This window comes from Oncorhynchus keta, chromosome 2 (genome assembly GCF_023373465.1).
Source record: "Oncorhynchus keta strain PuntledgeMale-10-30-2019 chromosome 2, Oket_V2, whole genome shotgun sequence".
NCBI classification, from domain to species: domain Eukaryota; kingdom Metazoa; phylum Chordata; class Actinopteri; order Salmoniformes; family Salmonidae; genus Oncorhynchus; species Oncorhynchus keta.
The window spans coordinates 42,172,698-42,196,963 of NC_068422.1; the positions used below are offsets into that span (position 1 = coordinate 42,172,698).

Here is a 24,266-nt window from a genome sequence, read left to right on the forward strand (position 1 = left end):
AGCGATCGGTTGAAAAGCATGCATTTGGTTTTACTCGCGTTTAGGAGCAGTTGGAGGCCACGGAAGGAGTGCTGTATGGCATTGAAGCTCGTTTGGAGGTTGGATAGCACAGTGTCCAATGACGGGCCGAAAGTATATAGAATGGTGTCGTCTGCGTAGAGGTGGATCAGGGAATCGCCCGCAGCAAGAGCAACATCATTGATATATACAGAGAAAAGAGTCGGCCCGAGAATTGAACCCTGTGGCACCCCCATAGAGACTGCCAGAGGACCGGACAGCATGCCCTCCGATTTGACACACTGAACTCTGTCTGCAAAGTAATTGGTGAACCAGGCAAGGCAGTCATCCGAAAAACCGAGGCTGTTGAGTCTGCCGATAAGAATTTGGTGATTGACAGAGTCAAAGCCTTGGCGAGGTCGATGAAGACGGCTGCACAGTACTGTCTTTTATCGATGGCGGTTATGATATCATTTAGTACCTTGAGTGTGGCTGAGGTGCACCCGTGACCGGCTCGGAAACCAGATTGCACAGCGGAGAAGGTACGGTGGGATTCGAGATGGTCAGTGACCTGTTTGTTGACTTGGCTTTCAAAGACCTTAGATAGGCAGGGCAGGATGGATATAGGTCTATAGCAGTTTGGGTCCAGGGTGTCTCCCCTTGAAGAGGGGGATGACTGCGGCAGCTTTCCAATCCTTGGGGATCTCAGACGATATGAAAGAGAGGTTGAACAGGCTGGTAATAGGGGTTGCGACAATGGCGGCAGATAGTTTCAGAAATAGCGGGTCCAGATTATCAAGCCCAGCTGATTTGTACGGGTCCAGGTTTTGCAGCTCTTTCAGAACATCTGCTATCTGGATTTGGGTAAAGGAGAACCTGGAGAGGCTTGGGTGAGGAACTACGGGGGGGCGGAGCTGTTGGCCGAGGTTGGAGTAGCCAGGCGGAAGGCATGGCCAGCCGTTGAGAAGTGCTTATTGAAGTTTTCGATAATCATGGATTTATCGGTGGAGACCGTGTTTCCTAGCCTCAGTGCAGTGGGCAGCTGGGAGGAGGTGCTCTTGTTCTCCATGGACTTCACAGTGTCCCAGAACTTTTTGGAGTTGGAGTTACAGGATGCAAACTTCTGCCTGAAGAAGCTGGCCTTAGCTTTCCTGACTGACTGCGTGTATTGGTTCCTGACTTCCCTGAACAGTTGCATATCACGGGGCTATTCGATGCTATTGCAGTCCGCCACAGGATGTTTTTGTGCTGGTCGAGGGCAGTCAGGTCTGGAGTGAACCAAGGGCTGTATCTGTTCTTGGTTCTGCATTTTTTGAACGGAGCATGCTTATCTAAAATGGTGAGGAAGTTACTTTTAAAGAATGACCAGGCATCCTCAACTGACGGGATGAGGTCAATGTCCTTCCAGGATACACGGGCCAGGTCGATTAGAAAGGCCTGCTCACAGAAGTGTTTTAGGGAGCGTTTGACAGTGATGAGGGGTGGTCGTTTGACTGCGGCTCCGTGGCGGATACAGGCGATGAGGCAGTGATCGCTGAGATCCTGGTTGAAGACAGCGGAGGTATATTTGGAGGGCCAGTTGGTCAGGATGACGTCTATGAGGGTGCCCTTGTTTACAGAGTTAGGGTTGTACCTGGTGGGTTCCTTGATGATTTGAGTGAGATTGAGGGCATCTAGCTTAGATTGTAGGACTGCCGGGGTGTTAAGCATATCCCAGTTTAGGTCACCTAACAGAACAAACTCTGAAGCTAGATGAGGGCGATCAATTCACAAATGGTGTCCAGGGCGCAGCTGGGAGCTGACGGGGGGTCGGTAGCAGGCGGCAACAGTGATAGACTTGTTTCTGGAGAGAGTAATTTTCAAAATTAGTAGTTCAAACTGTTTGGGTATGGACCTGGAAAGTATGACATTACTTTGCAGGCTATCTCTGCAGTAGACTGCGACTCCGCCCCTTTGGCAGTTCTATCTTGACGGAAGATGTTATAGTTGGGTATGGAAATCTCTGAATTTTGGTGGCCTTCCTGAGCCAGGATTCAGACACGGCAAGGACATCAGGGTTAGCAGAGTGTGCTAAAGCAGTGAGTAAAACAAACTTAGGGAGGAGGCTTCTGATGTTGACATGCATAAAACCAAGACTTTTCGATCACAGAAGTCAACAAATGAGGGTACCTGGGGGCATGCAGGGCCTGGGTTTACCTCCACATCACCCGCGGAACAGAGAAGGAGTAGTATGAGGGTGCGGCTAAAGGCTATCAAAACTGGTCGCCTAGAGCGTTGGGGGCAGAGGATAAGAGGAGCAGGTTTCTGGGCATGGTAGAATATATTCAGGGCATAATGCGCAGACAGGGGTATGGTGGGGTGCGGGTACAGCGGAGGTAAGCCCAGGCACTGGGTGATGATGAGAGAGGTTGTATCTCTGGACATGCTGGTTGTAATGGGTGAGGTCACCGCATGTGTGGGGGGTGGGACAAAGGAGGTAACAGGGGTATGCAGAGTGGATCTAGGGGCTCCATTGTGAACTAAAACAATGATAACTAACCTGAACAACAGTATACAAGGCATATTGACATTTGGGAGAGACATACAGCGAGGCATACAGTAATCACAGGTGTTGAATTGGGAAAGCTAGCTAAAAACAGTAGGCGAGGCTAATCAGCTAGCACAACAAGAGCAGCGAGAGAAATAATACATTGGTCATATATTGGGGCCTGAATCTAATGGAGCATACATGCCGATGGGGAAATAACAGAATGGCAGACTCAGTATAAAAGTTTTATATCTCAGCTCGGTGGGTGCTTCCAGTCTCAACCAATGAGAAATGTCAACATTATGGCTCGAACTGACAGATCTCACTACCGTGACTGTAAAATGTTAACATTCTCTAGAATGTCTCAAGTTTGTGTCAGTCATCAATATCATGATAATGCAGGTAATCAGTCATATCACAACTACATAATCATCTAGATAAAACAGGATTAAAATTGCTACTCAAGTAAAGAGTTTGATGCATTACAGCACTGTGTCAATGGACAAAAGGCTTACAGCCTGGTAAAGGTAACAAACAGCTTGTTACACATCATTTGGGTTTTATCTGATGGGGATATTTTTAACCATCACACATTATCAAGTTCTTTACGTACTTTTCTGCTGTCCTGCACAACCTGTTGGTTATCTTTTCTAGTAACTCTTCATTGGGAGTCCTGTGTAGTGGTGGTCCAGAGATAAAGGAGAATAGAATGTGCTTACTGCCGAGTTTTCCTTAAGTGGACTCCTTAGTTTTAAGACCATCAGGAAAATGTACCTGTCTATCCTCACCCACCCAGCACTACTGGACCGCTGCAAATGAAATAGTCTCATTTAGAGGAGCAAGCTCCACTTTAGCCTGAGCCTGCCTACACAGCAACACAGACGTTATGATCCCATCCATCCCCTGACACGATTTGCCTACACACACACACACAAAGACAAGTGCTCACACAAACTGTGAGGCAGAGACAAACATTTTGTAGATTATGTGCTGACAACAAAGCTCCACATCAACCTGCGAAAAACACTGGGGCTCCTCCGCCTCAAAACCACCGCTGACATCAGCCCTCTTCAAAGATAAGGACTTAATTGGAAACGGCAGCTGCATTATTTCTTCTCAACTCTTCAGCGTGTTTATACTGACGCTCAAGTACCTCACGGACGTCCCACTCAAGGCCACCATGACGTAGATGGCCAAAGTGAGAAATGATATTTTCACCTAGCAGTTTAAAGCCTCGTTAGAAGAGGTTAATGCCATATGACACCAGATTGCAAACATGCCTGAGTAGAAGCAACTACACACATACCTTTTTTTGTATGGTTGGTCCTGGGAATCAAACCTACTATCATGGCGTTGAAAGTGCCATGCTCTACCACACTGGGCTACAGAGGACCACCATATAGGAGTTAGTGAGTGTGTGGGGGAGTACTTAAGTGGAACAACAAACAGGCAAGTAAATATGAGAGAGTGCGCTTTTGTACAAACAGCACAATACATAGATGGGGTCACTCAAAGTACAACTAAATAAATAAATCTACTGTACTAGTGCCTGAACCACCTGCACACACATGACAACCCACTAAGAACCAACATACAATGGTAGAGTTAACTGCTGATCCAGCGATAAAAATGTTCAACTCTTTTTCAGCTCTCTGACCAAAACATAAAGTGGCAGGGAAAATAACAGCTCAAAGCTTGGTAAGGGTTTCTCTCCTCTCTCTCTTTGCATGGCCAACGGTAGTGAAGCACGTAAAAAATAAAATAAAAAAGTCAATTTGCATGTCAGGGAGGATATCTGCATTCTCATTTGCGATGCATGAAGCCAGCTAACCGCCTCTGTCGCCATATGGTGCTCTGTCTGCTTCCCTGAATCAATATTCCTAGTAATAGACCTCTGCGCCTGGATGGCGCAGGAGTCTAAGGCACTGCATCGCAGTGCTAGCTGTGCCACCAGAGATTCTGGGTTTGAGTCTAGGCTCCGTCGCAGCCGGCCGCGACCGGGAGGCCCATGGGGCAGCGCACAATTGGCCCAGCATCGTCCGGGTTTGGCCGACAGGGCTTTCCTTGTCTTATCGCGCACTAGCAACTCCTGTGGCGGGCCGGGTGCAGTGCACGCTGACCAGGTCACCAGGTGCACTGTGTTTCCTCCGACACATTGGTGCGGCTGGCTTCCGGGTTGGATGGGCATTGTGTCAAGAAGCAGTGCGGCTTGGTTGGGTTGTGTTTTGAAAAAAGGGGGAAAAAAATATATTAAAAAATATTCCTAGTAAATACATACAGGCAAACACAAAACTCGAACTGGACAAAGATTTTTTTCTTTAATGAGTGACGCCAAGGATATAATGTTGCTCCCGGACCAGGCCCAAACCCCCGTCATTCGCATTTGGAAAAGACGGTGGCGCAAATCTGGGTGACCTGTGAGAGTTCGTCGGCGAGTGGGTAACCCACCTCCACCATCCACTATTGGCCAAAGTGCAATCACTGGAGAATAAACTGGATGAGCTCTGTTCGAGACTATCCTACCAGGGGACATTATAAACAGCAATATCTTATGTTTCACCGAGTCGTGGCTGAACGACGACACTGATAATATACAGTTGGCTGGGGTTTCCGTGCATAGGAAGAGAACAGCTATGTCCGCTAAGACGAAGGGTGGTGGTGTATGTATTTGTCAACAGCTGGTGCACAATGTCTAATATTAAGGAAGATTCGAGGTATTACTCGACTGAGTTAGAGTACCTCAATAAGCTGTAGACCACACTACCTATATTTTTCGTAGCCGTCTATTTACCCACACCACAAACCGATGCTGGCACTAAGACCGCACTCAACAAGCTGTTTAAGGCCATAAGCAAACAAGAAAATGCTCATCCAGAAGCGGTGCTCCTAGTAGCCGGAGACTTTAATGCAGGCAAACTTAAATCCGTTTTACCTCATTTCTACCAGCATGTCACATGTGCAACCACAGGGAGGGGGAAATAAAACAACTCTAGACCACCTTCACTCCACACACAGAAAAGCGTACAAAGCTCCCTCTCACATTCATCCAATGATATTAAGGAGAATACCACATCAGACACCGGCTTCATCAATAAGTGCATCGACGACATCGCCCCCACAGTGACCGTACATGCATATCCCAAACAGAAGCCATGGATTTCAGAGAGCTGCCACTTTCAAGGAGCAGGACACTAATGCGGACGCTTATAAGAAATCCCACTATGCCCTCCGACGAACCATCAAACTTGCAAAGCGTCAATACAGGACTAACATTGAACCCTTCTACACTGGCTCTGACGCTCGTCGGATGTGGCAGGGCTTGCAAACTATAACAGACTACACAGAGAAATGCAGCCGCGAGCTGCCCAGTGACACGAGCCTACCAGACGGGCGAAATGCATTTTATGCTCACTTCGGGGCAAGCAACACTTCAGCCTGCATGACAGCACCAGCTGTTCCAGGCGACTGTGTGATCATGCTCTCTGTAGCTGATGTGAGCAAGACCTTTAAACAGGTCAACATTCACAAAGCCGCAGGGCCAGACGGATTACCAGGACGTGCACTCCGAGCATGTGTGGACCAACTGACATTTTCAATCTCTCCCTGACCGAGTCTGTAATAGATACATATTTCAAGTGGAGCACCATAGTTGCTGTGCCGAGGAAAGCAAAGGTAGCCTGCCTGAATGACTACCGCCCTGTAGCGCTCACATCGGTAGCAAAGAAGTGCTTTGAAAGGATGGTCGTGGCTCATATAAACAGCATCATCCTCCAATTTTCATACCACCCCAACAGATCACGCAACCGCAATCACACAGCCCTTTCCCATCTGGACAAAAGGAACACCTTTCTGAGAATGTTGTTCATTGACTACAGCTCAGCGTTCAACGCCATAGTACATAGCGCATCACTAAGCTAAGGACCCTGGGACTAAACACCTCCCTCTGCAACCGGATCCTGGACTTCCTGACAGGCCGCCCCCAGGTGGTAACGGTAGACAACACATCAGCTACGCTGATCCTCAACACGGGGGCACCTCAGGAGTGTGTGCTTAGTCCCCTCCTGTGCTCACTGTTCATCCACGACTGCGTGACAAAACACGACTCCAACACCATCATTAAGTTTGCTGACGACAACAATGGTAGGCCTGATCACCGACAACGATAAGACAACCTATAGGGAGGTGGTCAGAGACCTGGCAGTGTACCAGGACAACAACCTTTCCCTCAATGTGAGCAAGACAAAAGGAGCTGATTGTGGAGTACAGAAAAAGGAGGGCCAAGCACGCCCCCATTCTCATCGACGGTGCTGTAGTGGAGCAGGTTGAGATCTTCAAGTTCCTTGGTGACCACATCGCCAACAAACGACTATGGTCCAAACACACCAGGACAGTCGTAAAGAGGGCACGACAATGGCTTTCCCCCTCAGGAAACTGAAAAGATTTGTCATGGGTCCCCAGATCCTCAAAAAGTAATACAGCTGCACCATTGAGAGCATTGTGACCGGTTGCATCAGCACACTGGGATGGCAACTGCGCTGCATCTGACCGTAAGGCGTTACGGAGGGTAGTGCGTACGGTCCAGTACATCAATGGGGGCACGCTTCCTGCTATCTAGGACCTACGTACTACACGGTGTCAGAGGAAGGCCCAAAAAATTGTCAAAGACTCCAGCCACCCAAGTCATATGGTTCTCTCTGCTATCACACAGCAAGCAGTACCGGTGCACCAAGTCTCCTTAACAGCTTCTACCCCCAATCCATAAGACTGCTGAATAATTAGTCAAATGGCCAACCTAACTATTTGCATTGACCCTCCCCTATATATAGTCTAGTTTTTGCCATTTTATTGTGTTACTAAATAAACTAAAGCAAAAAAAGTAAATACTTTCTTAACTCCATTTTTATTTTTAAACTGCATTTTTGGTTAAGGTCTAGTATGCATGTCACATTAAGGTCTACATCTGTGGTATTCGGCACATGTGACAAATAACATTTGATTTGATGACATGCAGATAAGCAGTGCAGCCCAATCTCTCATCCTCTCTTTATGACTGGGATGGGAGAGGTAGAGAAGCTGGGTGACAATAAGACTTTACAGAGAGATGGAGGTGGCAGAGGACAGTGTGCCCTTGAGTTAAAAACAGTTAGCTGTTGAACTCCCAGATGTTCGCAGAAGGTGGTTGTAATTCATTCATTCATTTCTCTCATTAGCATTTTAAAGGCTGAATGGTAGGGGGATGAGGTCCCAAGCACAGTATGGCGGTACGCGCGCGTGTCTCAACTGTAATAGTAGGATCACTAGAATGGAGCTTATCAGCAAACTACACATTGCAGCATGTAGTAATTTGTAGGTATCAGTAATACTAAAATAGCCTCTGTTATAGCATGATCTTAGGATGTTGTGGTGAACTTCTGAAACTCAAAGGCAGCCAATACGCAGTTACATAAATAATATTTAGCCATTACGGCTCTAAAATATACACACACACACAGTACCAGTCAAAAGTTAGTACACACGTACTTATTCAATGGTTTTACTTTATTTTGTACAGTAATAGTGAAAACATCAAAACTATGAAATAACACATATGGAATCATGTAGCAAACAATGTCACCAGCAAATGTCACCCCCACACCACATCCTCTAATGCTTCACGGTGTGAAATACACATGCAGAGATTCGTTCACCTACTCTGCATTTCACAAAGACACGGCGGTTGGAACCAAAAATCTACAATTTGGACTCCAGACCAAAGGACAGATTTCCACAATGTCCATTGCTCGTGTTTCTTAGCCAAAGCAGGTCTCTACTTACTAGTGTCCTTTAGTAGTGGTTTCTTTGCAGCAATTCAACCATGAAGGCCTGTTTCACAGTCTCCTCTGAACAGTTGATGCTGAGATGCGTCTGCTACTTGAACTCTGTGAAGCATTTATTTGGGCTGCAATTTCTGAGGCTAATGAACTTATCCTCTGCAGCAGAGGTGACGCTGGGTCCTGTGGTGGTCCTCATGAGAGCCAGTTTCATCATAGCGCTTGATGGTTTTTGCGACTGCACGTTCAAAGTTCTTGAAATTTCCCCAATTGACAGACCTTCATGTCTTAAAGTAATGATGGACAGTTGTTTCTCTTTGCTTATTTCAGCGCTTCTTGACATAATATGGACTTGGTCTTTTACCAATAGGGCTATCTTCTGTATACCACCCCTACCTTATCACTAAATTCTAAATTCTAGTAGAAATTTAAAATAAAAACTTTGAATGATTAAGTTTCCAAACTTTTGACTGGTATTGTATATATTTTTTTGGGGGAGGGAGGATGATTATGTCTTACCTGAAGGCTGTCCAGCTTGATAGCACAGTTGACCAGTTTGATGCTGGCTAGCAGCAGGAAGGGGTTCCACACCAGTCTGTACACAGACTCTCCATCCAGTAGAAGACTGCCGAGCAGGGCTGAGGTCAGGGCCCCAGGCTGGGAAGTAGAGCGATATTAGAGGGGACCAAGACTGGCATAAGGTTGAGGAAAAGATCAAGGATATGTTGTGGCTCTGCTGCCCTGTCCCCTGAAGTGATGCCTGAAATGGCAGCTCTATGTAGGTATGAAGGGAAAGGAGATATGAATATTTTAATAAACTAGGCTACAAGTGAAGATTTCCTACACTGAATAACTTTTTTTTGTTTGATAAATCATTAATAATCTGCCCCCACACTCAAAAGTAATTACATTAAGGAGAGAACATGGTTATATTCAATAAAATTCACAAGTTGATTTAAAACCTGTTTAACCCTTTTTAATGGTTGTCTTAAAGTATTTGTCCAAAATCGTGCGACAAAACATTTTACTCTCCTTGCATTTATGGCAGTGTAAGTTGTCGTTATACATTATCATACATTAATCAGTTAAATTAGACATTGGACCATGGATCTAGCTGTTGGATCTACATGGACATGGATATTGGATCTACAGCTAGACATGGATCTAGCTGTTGGACAGTATTTTTGTATAGAGATCTCAGAAATTCATTTTAACTACTGAACATTTGGTGAGAATGGTAGGCTTTGTTACTTTGGTCCCAGCTCTCTGCAGGCCATTCACTAGGTCCCCCCCGTGTGGTTCTGGGATTTTTGCTCACCGTTCTTGTGATCATTTGGGACCCCACGTGGGAGATCTTGCGTGGAGCCCCAGATCGAGGGAGATTATCAGTGGTCTTGTATGTCTTCCATTTCCTAATAATTGCTCCCACAGTTGATTTCTTCAAACCAAGCTGCTTACCTATTGCAGATTCAGTCTTCCCAGCCTGGTGCAGGTCTACAATTTTGTTTCTGGTGTCCTTTGACAGCTCTTTGGTTTTGGCCATAGTGGAGTTTGGAGTGACTGTTTGAGGTTGTGGACAGGTGTATTTTATACTGATGACAAGTGCCAACAAGTGCCAACAGGTGCCATTAATACAGGTAACGAGTGGAGGACAGAGGAGCCTCTTAATGCAGAAGTTACAGGTCTGTGAGAGCCAAAAATCTTGCTTGTTTGTAGGTGACCAAATACTTATTTTCCACCATAATTTGCAAATAAATTCAATGAAAATGCTACAATGTGATTTTCTGGATTTAATATAATAATAATAATAATATATGCCATTTAGCAGACGCTTTTATCCAAAGCGACTTACAGTCATGTGTGCATACATTCTACCTATGGGTGGTCCCGGGAATCGAACCCACTACCCTGGCGTTACAAGCGCCATGCTCTACCAACTGAGCTACAGAGACCTCTCATTTTGTCTGTAATAGTTGAAGTGTACCTATGTTGAAAATTACAGGCCTCTCGTCTTTTTAAGTGGGAGAACTTGCACAATTGGTGGCTGACTAAATACTTTTTTGCCCCACTGTATATTCTAAATGATTTCAATGGGTTCTTCTCCACTGGGATGTGATTCTGACAGTGTGATGAATGGTGAGGACCGAGGGGGACAGGCCCTAGTAATTAACCTTGTCTTGTGTCCCAATAATGCAGGGGTGGGGCTGGGCGGTATATCGTATTTGACTATATACCGGTATTTTTGCACAGTCGGTTTGGGTTTTTACTTTACCCTCTATAGAGGTATTTTAATGTTTGGTTTGTTAAATGTGATAGTTTTATACTGTTCAATTCAAGTTCAACCTAAAATCATTTCCATCAATTTCTGCATTTTATGCACTCATTTGAAATCATTTCCACACTGCCACGATATAGGCAAAAATACTAGGCCTTATTTTTTAACCAAAAGTTGCAATTTAGATCAAAACACTTGGGTGAACATAGGGCTGTAACTGTACCTCAGTGAGTGAGGATAGCAGGGCCTGGACCAGCAGGTAAGGGACATGGATGGTGACAGGGGGACCCGTCCAGTTACTCTGACCAAGAGGTGAAGGCTGGCGACCGCCTGGGCCAACAGGGCAATCTCCCTGAAAGAGAGAAGAAAAGGAAAGTCACAATGAGTAGGAATAGGAAAAGATAGGAGCTAAAAGAAAAAGAACAGAGAAAACAGAAGAAAAACAATGGAGGGAAAGTACAGGACACAGAACTACTAGACAATAGAAAAACACAGAAACAAAACAGAAGAGAAGGAGCAATAGAAAAGCGAGGGGGCAAAATAAATGGAGAGCTCAGAGAATTGTCAAATGAGGCTTCCCAAAAGAGAGAGCACAAGCTCAGTACAGAGATGAAAGAGATAATTCATACTGAACAAAAATATAAAAGCGCAACATGTAAAGTGTTGGTCCCATGTTTCATGAGCAGAAATAAAAGATCCCAGAAATGTTCCATATGCACAAAAAATGTATTTATCTAAATACAAATAATTTGTTTACATCACTGCTAGTGAGCATTTACCTTTAGCCAAGTTAATCCATCCACCTGGCAGGTGTGGCATACTGAGGAGCTGCCACAGATATTTTCAAGTTGAGGGAGCGTGCAATTGTCATGCTGACTGCAGGAATGGCCAACAGAGCTGTTGCTAGTAAATGTAATGTTATTTTCTCTACCATAAACCTCCAACGTCATTTTAGAGAATTTAGCAGTATGTCCAACCGGCCTCACAACCGCAGACCACGTGTAACCACGCCGGCCCAGGACCTCCACATCCGGCATCTTCAACGGTGGGATCGTCTGAGTGGGACGCTGAGGAGTATTTCTGTCTGTAATAAATCCCTTTTGTGGGGAAAAAATAAGTCAATTCTGATTTGCTGGGCCTGGCCCTCCAGTGGGTGGGTCTATGCCCTGCCAGGGGCCTAATTAGCTTATTTAAATTGACTGATTTCCTTATATGAACTGAAACCCAGTCAAAACTTTTAAAATTGTTGCATGTTGCGTTTCTATATTTATTCATTATTTTAGCAGGCGCTCTAATACAGAGTGACTTACAGGAGCAATTAGGTTGTCTTGCTCAAGGGCACATCGGCTCAGAGATTCAAACCAGCGACCTTTCGGTTACTGGCCCAACGCTCTTAACCACTAGGCTACCTGCCGCTTAACGAAACGAGTAAAGATACGGCCATTTGATTTCCACACCGCGAGTCAGGCCGCCAGCCTTCCAAAGTGGATATGGCCAGCTGCTCCAATCCTCACAGCAGGACTCATTCAATAAGATGTCTGGTGTAACGAGGCAGAGGTTGGAGGCAAAGAGGAACAAGAACAACGCTGCTTCCCATCTACCTCAGGGCAATTAAAGCCATGCATACATACTGTACACACAGGCTCCTCTGACACATGTAGTTGACTACAATCGTTGTAAGACAAATGGGAGAGCGATAGAGGATTGAAAGCTTCTGATACGGAGTGTAGCGACGCTTGCTGTAATACCCATTCTTCCACAGGCATCCCCATGGGAGAGAAGGAGATGTGAAGCTGTCCTTATTAAAAATGTATAATTCATGGCAGCAGGAAGCTCCACTCGGCACCATTCAGCGAGAAGCATCAGCCCATGCCTGGTAATTCCCATACTCCTTCACTCAATATATATATTTTTTTAAGTCACTGTACTGGCACAACGTTCCTGCCGTCAAGAACTTAACTGTGGTGGGCATCCATTTTGAGGCGTCACCTGGCAGCACAGCTTGGCCTAAACTCAGGTCTAAATCATGGGATGAGGTATTGTTTTCAAGATGAAGTCACGGATAGATTTATTCATTCATAGTGATGTACACTTAAAAAAGAAATATGTGGGCTTGCGTTGAAAGCATAGTAAATCTTGTTTAAAATAAACACTAAATGCAGTGGTCACCAACTCTGGTCCTGGGGAGCTACAGGGTGTGCAGGCTTTTACCCCAACACTAAAACACTTGATTCAATGAATTAAGTAACAGTAACATTGAATAAGGCATCAGCATGAAATCCCTACCCAGATATTGTTTCTACCCGTCAGCCTTGTCCTCCTCTGTGCTGTCATCGAGGTAGGCCAGGACCCGTCCCTTCAGGTAGGCATCAATGGCATCTCCATCGCTGCAGTCTCCTCCACCCAGCAGGTCCAGGACCTGAGGGCTCAGCAGCACCGCCTCAAAGTCCCGTTCAAACGGACTGCAGCACGGGACCCACCTCTGGAAAAGGAATAAGCAGTGAGACACACAAGAAGCTGACAAAGTAACATCTTCAGAGATGTGTTTTCTGTGTGTGCGCACCTGTGATAATGGGTGGATCAAATATGATCGACCATGTAAAAAGTCGTTAGTTCTTCTGACACCATCACAATTTTGCTATTGTGTGTCCATTGTTTTTACTTATTTTAATGAGACACACACACACAGACACACACACATATAATATATACACTGCTCAAAAAAATAAAGGGAACACTTAAACAACACAATGTAACTCCAAGTCAATCACACTTCTGTGAAATCAAACTGTCCACTTAGGGAGCAACACTGATTGACAATAAATTTCACATGCTGTTGTGCAAATGGAAGACAGCAGGTGGAAATTATAGGCAATTAGCAAGACACCCCCAATAAAGGAGTGGTTCTGCAGGTGGGGACCACAGACCACTTCTCAGTTCCTATGCTTCCTGGCTGATGTTTTGGTCACTTTTGAATGCTGGCTGTCCTTTCACTCTAGTGGTAGCATGAGACGGAGTCTACATGTGGCTCAGGTAGTGCAGCTCATCCAGGATGGCACATCAATGCGAGCTGTGGCAAGAAGGTTTGCTGTGTCTGTCAGCGTAGTGTCCAGAGCATGGAGGCGCTACCAGGAGACAGGCCAGTACATCAGGAGACGTGGAGGAGGAGGCCGTAGGAGGGCAACAACCCAGTAGCAGGACCGCTACCTCCGCCTTTGTGCAAGAAGGAGCAGGAGGAGCCCTGCAAAATGACCTCCAGCAGGCCACAAATATGCATGCGTCTGCTCAAACGGTCAGAAAAAGACCCCATGAGGGTGGTATGAGGGCCCGACGTCCACAGGTGGGGGTTGTGCTTACAGCCCAACACCGTGCAGGACGTTTTTCATTTGCCAGAGAACACAAAGATTGGCAAATTCGCCACTGGCGCCCTGTGCTCTTCACAGATGAAAGCAGGTTCACACTGAGCACGTGACAGACGTGATAGTCTGGAGAAGCCGTGGAGAACGTTCTGCTGCCTGCAACATCCTCCAGCATGACCGGTTTGGCGGTGGGTCAGTCATGGTGTGGGGTGGCATTTCTTTGGGGGGCCGCACATCCCTCCATGTGCTCGCCAGAGGTAGCCTGACTGCCATTAGGTACCGAGATGAGATCCTCAGACCCCTTGTGAGACCATATGCTGGTGCGGTTGGACCTGGGTTCCTCCTAATGCAAGACAATGCTAGACCTCATGTGGCTGGAGTGTCAGCAGTTCCTGCAAGAGGAAGGCATTGATTCTATGGACTGGCCCGCCCGTTCCCCAGACCTGAATCCAATTGAGCACATCTGGGACATCATGTCTCGCTCCATCCACCACGTTGCACCACAGACTGTCCAGGAGTTGGCGGATGCTTTAGTCCAGGTCTGGGAGGAGATCCCTCAGGAGACCATCCGCCACCTCATCAGGAGCATGCCCAGGTGTTGTAGGGAGGTCATACAGGCACGTGGAGGCCACACACACTACTGAGCCTCATTTTGACTTGTTTTAAGGACATTACATCAAAGTTGGATCAGCCTGTAGTGTGGTTTTCCACTTTAATTTTGAGTGTGACTCCAAATCCAGACCTCCATGGGTTGATAAATTTGATTTCCATTGATAATTTGTGTGGTTTTGTTGTCAGCACATTCAACTATGTAAAGAAAAAAGTATTTAATAAGAATATTTCATTCAGATCTAGGATGTGTTATTTTAGTGTTCCCTTTATTTTTTTGAGCAGTAATATATATATATATATATATATATATATATATATATATATATATATATAAAAATTACAGTGGCCCAGCCAGTCCACAAGGTGGCGCAGCACCTTTCTTACATTATCTGGTGAGAACCCTGGTGGTCCCAGAACCATTACGACACCGGGGTGGAGAAAATGAAGCATCCCGCTGGAACTAGCCAGCAGATTACAAGCCAGCAGATGCAATCGTGTATACATTAAGACAGTGGTTCACAAACTGTGGGGCAAGACCTGTGGGGGGGGGCACGATGGGTCGGCATTGGGGGCGCACAGGTCCGGCTTTGAACTTACTCTTGAAAGTTGTAATAGTAGAATGCACAAACGGCAATATTGAAATTAAGTAGTGCATCATCAGTTCCTCTTGTCTTGTTAGTCATTGCATACCTTAGAGAGCTATTATAACTTGGGATAATTGATCTAGAAATTTCTGGACAAGTCTGCTAACTAAATTTGCCCATACATACGGTTGTAATTATTTTTTTATTCAAATATCACATGAATACACAGGCATGGCAAAATATATAGAATTACACAAATGGATTTTTACCCAATGTTTTCAGAACTTTTAGTTCCATGACTGATCAAAACTTGATTTCTAATGGCTCCCTCTTGTCTGTCTGCAGCAGACATATGGTGAGCAATGATTAGAACATTGAATCACAAAAATAACAGCAGGCATATAGAATCATGAAAATCGCAATACATATAGTATCGGCACCTAAGTATCGTAAGGTCCCTGACAATTCCCAGCCCTGCTAGTTAGCAGTGCAGTAGCCATTACAGAACTGCACATTGTTTTGAACAACAAAGGAGCTGATTGGCTGGCACGGCCATTCCAAAATGGCTGATGTGGCTACTGCTAGCTGGCTAGCATGAGGACAAATAGGAATCTGCTGGCTACGCTGCACCATACACTCTGCTTTGCTCCACAACATACCCACTCTGTTTCTCACAGATCATTAGTGCAAAACTTCAGCTTATATCCCGGGCGTTTATTGGCTTAAATCACTCAACACAACAGGTTCTTATTAGACAGGCTTCTAGTCGAGCCTGGTGTCTATTTCCTTAAAGCTCACATATTTTCTTCATTTGCAAAGTTCATTGTTTAATTATAGCGTTCACCTCCAGAATGTTTATACATTTCTTCATTTCCTGCAATAATGTGTTATTTACACAATGTCACGTTTGTCTCATTATGACTCTATATTTAAAAACAACCCTTGTCTTAAATGTCTAAGAAAATTGAGGAGAGAGGAAACCACAACTTAATTAGGTCTATAAATCAATACACTAACTGTTAAATGTGACTGGCTTTATAAAATCATATATATATACACACACAGAAATAAGACAGCCGAATTCCGTTGCCTGTTTGAGTGTTTGTTTAATATCCTACTGATTCTGTGAGCTCTAAGCCTCACGCAACCACATGTAAGATAAACAATGTAACAAATTCAGTGTTTTTCATCTGTACTAAAAGCTTTATACTTTGGTGCGTTAGACCAGCCTCTCTGGTATGAATGAATGAAATTGTATTTTTGTGTCAAGTTGCCAACCCATTCCTTAATGGGATTAATTGATACATAAACAAACGTTACAATAATTCACTGTGATAATTCAGTGATAATTCTTCCGGTGTTCTCCAGGGCAGAGCGCGTCACAAAGAGTAAAAAAAAGAAGATAAAAATCAATATATCACAGTATCGCAGTAAAAAAATAAAAATAAAAAAAAAGTATAATAATAATCTAAAACACACTACCAGTCAAAAGTTAGGACACACCTACTCATTCAAGGGTTTTTCTACATTGTAGAATAATAGTGAAGAGAACAAAACTATGAAATAATACATATGGAATCATGTATCCAAAAAAGTGTTAAACCAAAATATATTTTATATGAGATTCTTCAAAGTAACCACCCTTTGCCTAGATGACAGCTTTGCACACTTTTCATTCTCTCAACCAGCTTCCCTGGAATGCTTTTTCAAAAGTTTTGAAGGAGTTCCCACATATGCTGGCTGCTGTTCCTTCACTCTGCGGTCCAACTCAACCCAAACCATCTCAATTGGGTTGAGGTCGGGTAAATCTGGAGGCCAGGTCATCTGATGCAGCAGGCCATCACTTTACTTCTTGGTCAGATAGCCCTTACACAGCCTGGAGATGTGTTGGGTCATTGTCCTGTTGAAAAACAAATGTCCCACTAAGCGCAAACCAGATGGGATGGCGTAACACTGCAGAATGCTGTGGTAGCCATGCTGGTTAAGTGTGCCTTGAATTCGAAATAAATCACAGACAGTGTCACCACACCACCTCCTCCATGCTTTATGGTGGGAACCACACATGCGGATATCATCCGTTAATCAACTCCGCGTCTCACAAAAGACACAGGAGTTGGAACCAAAAATCTCAAATTTGGACTCATCAGACCAAAGGACAGATTTACACCGGTCTAAAGTCCATTGCTCGTGTTTCTTGGCCCAAGCAAATCTCTTCTTCTTATTGGTGTCCTTTAATAGTTGTTTCTTTGAAGCAATTCAACCATGAAGACCTGAGTCACACAGTCTCCTCTGAACAGTTGATGTTGAGATGTGTCTGTTACTTGAACTCTGAAGCATTTATTTGGGCTGCAATTTCTGAGGCTGGTAATGAACTTATCCTCTGCAGCAGAGGTAATTCTGGGTCTTCCTTTCCGGTCCTCGTGAGAGCCAGTTTCATCATAGCGCTTGATGGTTTTTGTAACTGCACTTGAAGAAACATACAAAGTTCTTGAAATTTTCCAGATTGACTGACATTCATGTCTTAAAGTAATGGACTGGATCGAAATACATTTTGATTTAACACTTTTTTGGTTACTACATGATTCCATACATGTTATTTCATAGTTTTGATGTCTTTCCCATTTTTCCACAATGTAGAAAAAAAGTCAAAATAAAGAAATCCTGGAATGAGAAGATGGGTCAAAACTTTTGACTGGTACCGTATAAGTATATAATATACATATATACCATATATTGGTATTATTTATAATTGATTTAGTGTTGTTTACATTGTTCCAATTTGTTTACATTGTTCCCTCCTTTTTGCTTGAACTCCTTATTGTTATTATTACTATTATGATTATCATTACAATAATAAGTCATGTAATTCTCATTAGTAGGTTTAGTATAGCAGCCTTGCATAACCAGCATCAAGCTGTAGGTCTAAGAGCGGAATCCTGTTGAGTCTTAATACAGTCACTTACTTAGGCCTATATTTCAATACTTACAGTGCATTTGGAAAGTATTCAGACTCCAAGACTTTTTCCACATTTTGTTACGTTACAGCCTTATTCTAAAACGGATTAAATAGTTTTCCCCCCTCATCAATCTACACACAATACCCCATAATGATAAAAGCTATAACAGGGTTAGACATTCTTGCTAATTTATAAAAAATATTTAAAAAATAATACCACATTTACATAAGTATTCAGACTCTTTAATGTGAGCAAGCTTTTGGGTGTTGGAAGGGCGTTGCTGAAGGGGGAGGAATTTTGATTGATAAAGATAAGTGTAGCTATGAGGCCAAGGCGTCTCGGCCTGGTATAATTGCATTTAATGCAATTGGTGTGCTACGCTTCAGCTTCTCTCCAGCGTTCATTAGTTCCTTATTTGAACAGGGATGCCTGTGGTGCTCATTAGCATTGATTGCATTGTGCTCACCTGATGGGAGTGAGGAAAGGCCTGAGAGACGGAGAGAGAGAGAGTAATGGGAAGGAGGAGAGGCTGGGTGTGCAGTAAAAGAACTGGTAAACCTGAGCAAACTAAAACGTCCCTGCAAGCTGACAGACATGTGTGGCAGGTAGCCTAGTGGTTAAGGGCATTGGGCCAGTAACCGAACAGTTGCTAGTTCGAATCCCGAGCTAAATAACTATAAAAATGAAATAAAAATTAATTAATCAAACACGCAGTATGCGTCCCAAAAATCTCTCCTTGCTCCTGAAGTGTGCACTTCTTCACAACTGCCAACAAAAATATAATCCATGATGGGTAGTGAACAAGTGCACCAGGATTTTGGGAGAAAGGAGAGATTGGGACAAATGTTTTCAATACACAATGTCATAGTAGAAATCAAGAAAACCAATCATACATTCCTAACTGTCTTGTCATTTCAATATAAAGCCATGTGTTTTGAGACTGATATTCAATGACAACCTGACATGCACCAAATGCTATTCTATTTCAGATTTGTCAGGGAACAACAGAACAGCAATTATGGAAAACAATTCGACCTCAAAATTAGACAATTCATAAAATGGTTCTCACATTAAGCAGTCCTTAATGTAAGGCAAATCAATATGAATTCCCCAGGGCCTCAATATTCAAGTAACATTTCATCTATTACATTAGCGTAGATTTCGTAACTAGTCAGTGCAACAGCCTCATCTCTCTCCTACAAGCACACACACGGGAACAGGAAGGTAACTAGTCAGTGCAACAGCCTCATCTCTCTCCTACAAGCACACACACGGGAACAGGAAGGTAACTAGCTACATTGTGTCATCGGTGTGAACTTGTTGGATTTAAACAACAAAAAACTTGCAGTGTAATGAAACAGGGCTAACGCTTAATTCACAATATATCATTTCAATCCAGTCTGATGTCAAAAATTGCAGAGAAGTTATGTCTTAAAATCACAGCCTAGTTTGCTTTATCCAAATATGACCAAAATATGTCACGTCTATTCCGACAACAGCCCGGACAACCATTACTTAGTTAGTGCTACATCACTTAACACAGCTACTGTGACATCAGTGACTGGATGATGGACGAGAATTATATGACAGGACTGATTATTGTGCAAAGCCAGTGACCTCGGATTTAGCACAAATGAGCATACATACATAAATAAAATAGCCGAGCATACATACATGTCAAGAAAATAGCCGAGCATATAGCCGCAGTGCATGGTGATTGTCCAGAGAGACTTAACGTTTTCCCGTCACCGGGGCTGGGATGCTTGCCCCACGTGCGTGGCCGCAGCCTCAATGCAGTAAATTGACAAAAGAGTGTTCAGCGAAAGAGCCTGACAGCAATTAACTCACTATTGCTGCCGCTCATATTATTATATAATGTAGCAAGAAAACATTACATAGACCAAAGCTACTCGTTAGTTTTGCTAGACATCTAGCTCCCGGTAAATTCCGGTGGAAATGTGCAAGTTATCACAGGCTGCTCTGCTCGCACACTTGTGTTGTGAACAACATTAGCATGAGCAAAAGTAGTGGGATCTCCAGTTGGCCTTCAAAATAAAAGTAAAAGTCCCCCCCCATTGCAAAGGGTAAAAATAGTGGAATCATGCCACGATTGGATTAGTTAATCCTAAACAAGGTTGGAACATTAAATAAATTAAACAAAATTACAATTATTTAATTGTACAAAAAAAAAAATATGTTGGAAATTGAACTGTGGATGTATTAAGACTTCACATATACATATAATACCTACAACGCTAATATTAGTGAAAATGCCTCAGTTGTGTTCTGTGAGTGCCACTGAGTAGGCTGATAACCAATTTAATGGACCCAAGATCCATAGGTAAGATGTACACTGCAATATGTACAGTAAGGGCTCCCGAGTGGACAGTGGTCTAAGACACTGCATCTCAGTGCAAGAGGCGTCACTACAGTCCCTGGTTTGAATCCAGGCTGCATCACATCTGGCTGTGATTGGGAGCCTGGGTAGGCCGTCATTGTAAATAAGAATTTGTTGGTAACACTTGCCAAGTTAAATAAAGGTTAAATAAATAAATACAAATAAAATTGTCCAATGCACATAATAGGCCGAATAGTGTGGTGATTTCTCACAGGTAAAGTCCCTCACTAAAAGCTGCAAAGCTAATATTTGTGTAAACTCCTTAGAATTGTAACTGAGTAGGCTGGTAAAGCTGTACGTACATTGCAATATAATGTAATTCTGAAATCTAATACATGCAGTGCAATTTCAACAGGTTTTTTGTTCGTTTTTTGTCCAATTTAACTAATTGTCTTGTGGAATTTATATAAAATTCCTACCTTGTTTAGCATTATCTAGTCTAATTGTGGCATGATATCACAATGTTTAACCTTTGCAAGTGTCAATGGGGGACTTTTATTTTGCAGGCTAACCGCCGATTACACTATTGTTGCTGCTTATGTTGTTCACGGCACACTGGTGGCTCACACGAAGGTGAGATGTGGCACAGCCTCGGGCGAGCTAGTTACCGATATAACAATATTGTGACTAATGTAACTAGCTATAGTTGGGTTTAAAAATAACAGTATGAGTCTGATATTAATATTCAGTCAATTGCACGTGCCAAAATTGGACTACTCTGCGGTGTAGTGAGCTACTACTCCATTCTCGGCTCGTGTTAACCGTTAAAGTTAGATTCTAAGGTGTCTCCCACAAATTGACAGCTAGTTGTTTCCAACCTGTGTTGTCATGAACTAACTATTAAGTTTCAAGGAATCAGAACACGTTTCCCAAATATTTAACATTTAAACATTCCACATTCAAATTACGCTATCACACCATTGACAAACCGACTGACAGTGGCTAACTGCGAGCCATGCATTTCTTCGTCTCCACATTATTATTTTAGTTAGCTAGCTACTCATTAGCTGAACGTATTAGCCACCAGCGTTATTTGTGACGGTAGCTACAATACTCACAAAACTAGGTAAACTACACAAATGTACAATTTGATTTATACTGCTTGTCGAATAAATTATTAATAATCTCACCTGCAGCGCTGAAAACATTCTGCTTCCATTCAGTTGCCTCGCCGCTTGGTTTCAGAAAACCCCGGAGCACGGGAATCTCAGCGTCCCGCAACATCCCCAAATGTGATTTGCAAGCAGTCTGACAATGAAGTCAATACTGTTTCCAACCGGGATCGGCATAATTGTAAATTGACAATATATACCCTTACTGCTGTAATGTAGGTTATTTCAAGTCAATGGTATACATTTGTGTATTTCAACCCATGTACTGTGAGTGACATCAGTGTGCAGCCATGACAGATAGTCATTGCATCATGGGAAACCTAATAAGGAGGGTGCTGGCATTGATACTTTTCTAATATCTCTGGTGCTGGTCGTGCAAGTGACTTTGGTGCCTGTGAAGAACAGCTGCCTCACAGGTTGATGTTTTGCGCCACTGCTGCCGCACAGGCTGATGTTTAACTAACTCCGCCCATTCTTTCCCAGCCAATCAAATTAATGCTGCCTCACAAGCTCATGAGAGAGTGGTGAGGAGGAGGAGTCTAACAATGTCCAGAATGGCTTCGTCATTCAGTTTCTGTATTCAGGGTTCACTCAAACAGCGTTTTAAGCTTTGTTTTAATATTTACAATCTCTGCTGATTTCAGGATTGTATATCGATTTGCTCTCCTTACATTGAAGTTTTCTGATTTATGCCTTTCATCTCTGAATTGTTTTCTCAAACTTTTCGTCACCAGCTCCTGATATCAGGGCATAAAAACTACAAATCTGTAATAATTATCTGGGCGCACATGCGCACTAAGGCTCAAACTCGTTTTCCATGGTTTTCTCTGGCTAAACTAGCTGGCTAGGTGAACTATAGTTTCCTCATTGCCAAACTTCATAAATACTGCACCCTCAACTTCAAAACTCCATATGGTAGTCATACAACCATTTAACTAAGCAATTCGCTGGAAATACAAATGTAACATTATTTATTGTTTTGTTGAACGGAGGATATGTATGCGGAGGATATCGTTGTTACTTAACGCTTTTGAGATCCACCGGCGTCAATGGCGTAGGGTTAGAAGGACGTTTCTGGCTGTTCTTGGAACTGTGGGCAGCCTCTCCCCACTTGGCTCTTTGGGATATGTAGATACACTATATATACAAAAGTATGTGGACACCTCTTCAAATTAGTGGTTTTGGCTATTTCAGCCACACCCATTGCTGACAGGTTTATAAAATCGAGCGCACCGCCATGCAATCTCCATAAGTATATTGGTAGTAGAATGGCCTTACTGAAGAGCTCTGTAAGGCCATGGTCTGGGGCTGTTTTTCATGGTTCGGGCTAGGCCCCTTAGATCCAGTGAAGGGAAATCTTAACGCTAAAGCATACAATGACATTCTAGACAATTCTGTGCTTCCAACTTTGTGGCAACATTTCGGGGAAGGCCCTTTCCTGTTTCAGCACTACAATCCCCCCCGTGCACAAAACGAGGTCCATACAAATGGTATGATGAGATCTGCGTGGAATAACTTGACGAGCCTGCACAGACCTGACTTCAACCCCATCATACACCTTTAGTATGAATTGGAACGACGACTGCAAGCCAGGCCTAATCACCCAACATCAGTGCCTAACCTCTCAAGGCCATCAGACTGTTTAAACAGCCATCACTAACACAGAGAGGCTGCTTCCTACATACAGACTTGAAATCAATGGCCACTCTAATAAATGGATCACTAGTCACTTTATTAATGCCACTTCAATAATGATGTTTACATATCTTGCACTACTCATCCCAGATGTATATACTTTATTTTATACCATCTATTGCATCTCGTCTATGTCGGTTGGTCATGGCCCATCCATATATTTATATATTCTTATTCCATCCCTTTACTTAGATGTGTGTATTAGGTAGTTATTGTGGAATTGTTAAATTACTTGTTAGATATTGCTGCACTGTCGGAACTAGAAGCACAAGCATTTCGCTACACTCGCAATAACATCTGCTAACCATGTGTATGTGACCAATACGATTTGATTTGACTAGGCTAAATCAATGTCTGGGAATCCAGCCCTAAGAGTACTCTATAAAAACTCAATCTAAAACTTTGGCGCCTATTGCAACCATCGATAGCCACCAGATTATCGCCAACTGGTCTCTCGTTAAACCATCAATACTAGCTAAATTAACTCGCATAGCAGTCACTTGTGCACTTTGCACATGGGCCATGGTTATTTTCCCTTTTTAGTCTGCGATCTGGCTAGTGTAAATGTGTTAGTGAAATGTAATCTTATTTTCTATTGAGTAGAGCACAGATGCCAGATAATCACTGGTCAAAACAAAAAATATATAATGTATATGGAAGGAACTGTCCCTAGCTGAAACTGGCATCTCTGTATCTGTTTTGTTTCAAGGTTGAGTGGTTGGAAGACCAATAGTAATGAATATATATATATTTTTTTGAATTCATTATTATTATTATTTTTACAGCATAACGACTCAGGTGACTACATGGGTTGTGTCGTGTCATAACGCTTTGAGAATTTGACTTAATACCTTTCAGGCAATCTGTCATCTTTCTGTAGGATCCTCGGGGTAATTGGAAGGTTCTCCTTTTTATAAAAATCAGATGGGTGATTTATCTT

General features: G+C 43.4%; 1 protein-coding gene across 4 annotated transcripts in view; it reads right to left on the reverse strand.

Annotated features, from left to right (window-relative positions):
• LOC127911046 (tetratricopeptide repeat protein 27-like) overlaps positions 1-22,323 on the reverse strand; it is a 95,300-nt gene extending 72,977 nt beyond the window's left edge. For 3 of the 4 annotated variants that reach the window (XM_052477083.1, XM_052477080.1, XM_052477089.1), the window contains exons 1-4: positions 21,650-22,323; positions 12,896-13,091; positions 10,833-10,961; positions 8,854-8,991 (exon numbers count right to left, since the gene is read on the reverse strand). In XM_052477083.1, coding sequence (XP_052333043.1) covers positions 8,854-8,991; positions 10,833-10,961; positions 12,896-12,943 — 315 coding nt within the window. In that variant the 5' untranslated portion in view covers positions 12,944-13,091; positions 21,650-22,323. Of the gene's footprint in view, positions 1-8,853; positions 8,992-10,832; positions 10,962-12,895; positions 13,092-19,795; positions 20,101-21,649 lie in introns of those variants that run through there. The other variant, XM_052477091.1, reaches the window with a different exon arrangement.
• Positions 22,324-24,266: the final 1,943 nt, after the last annotated feature.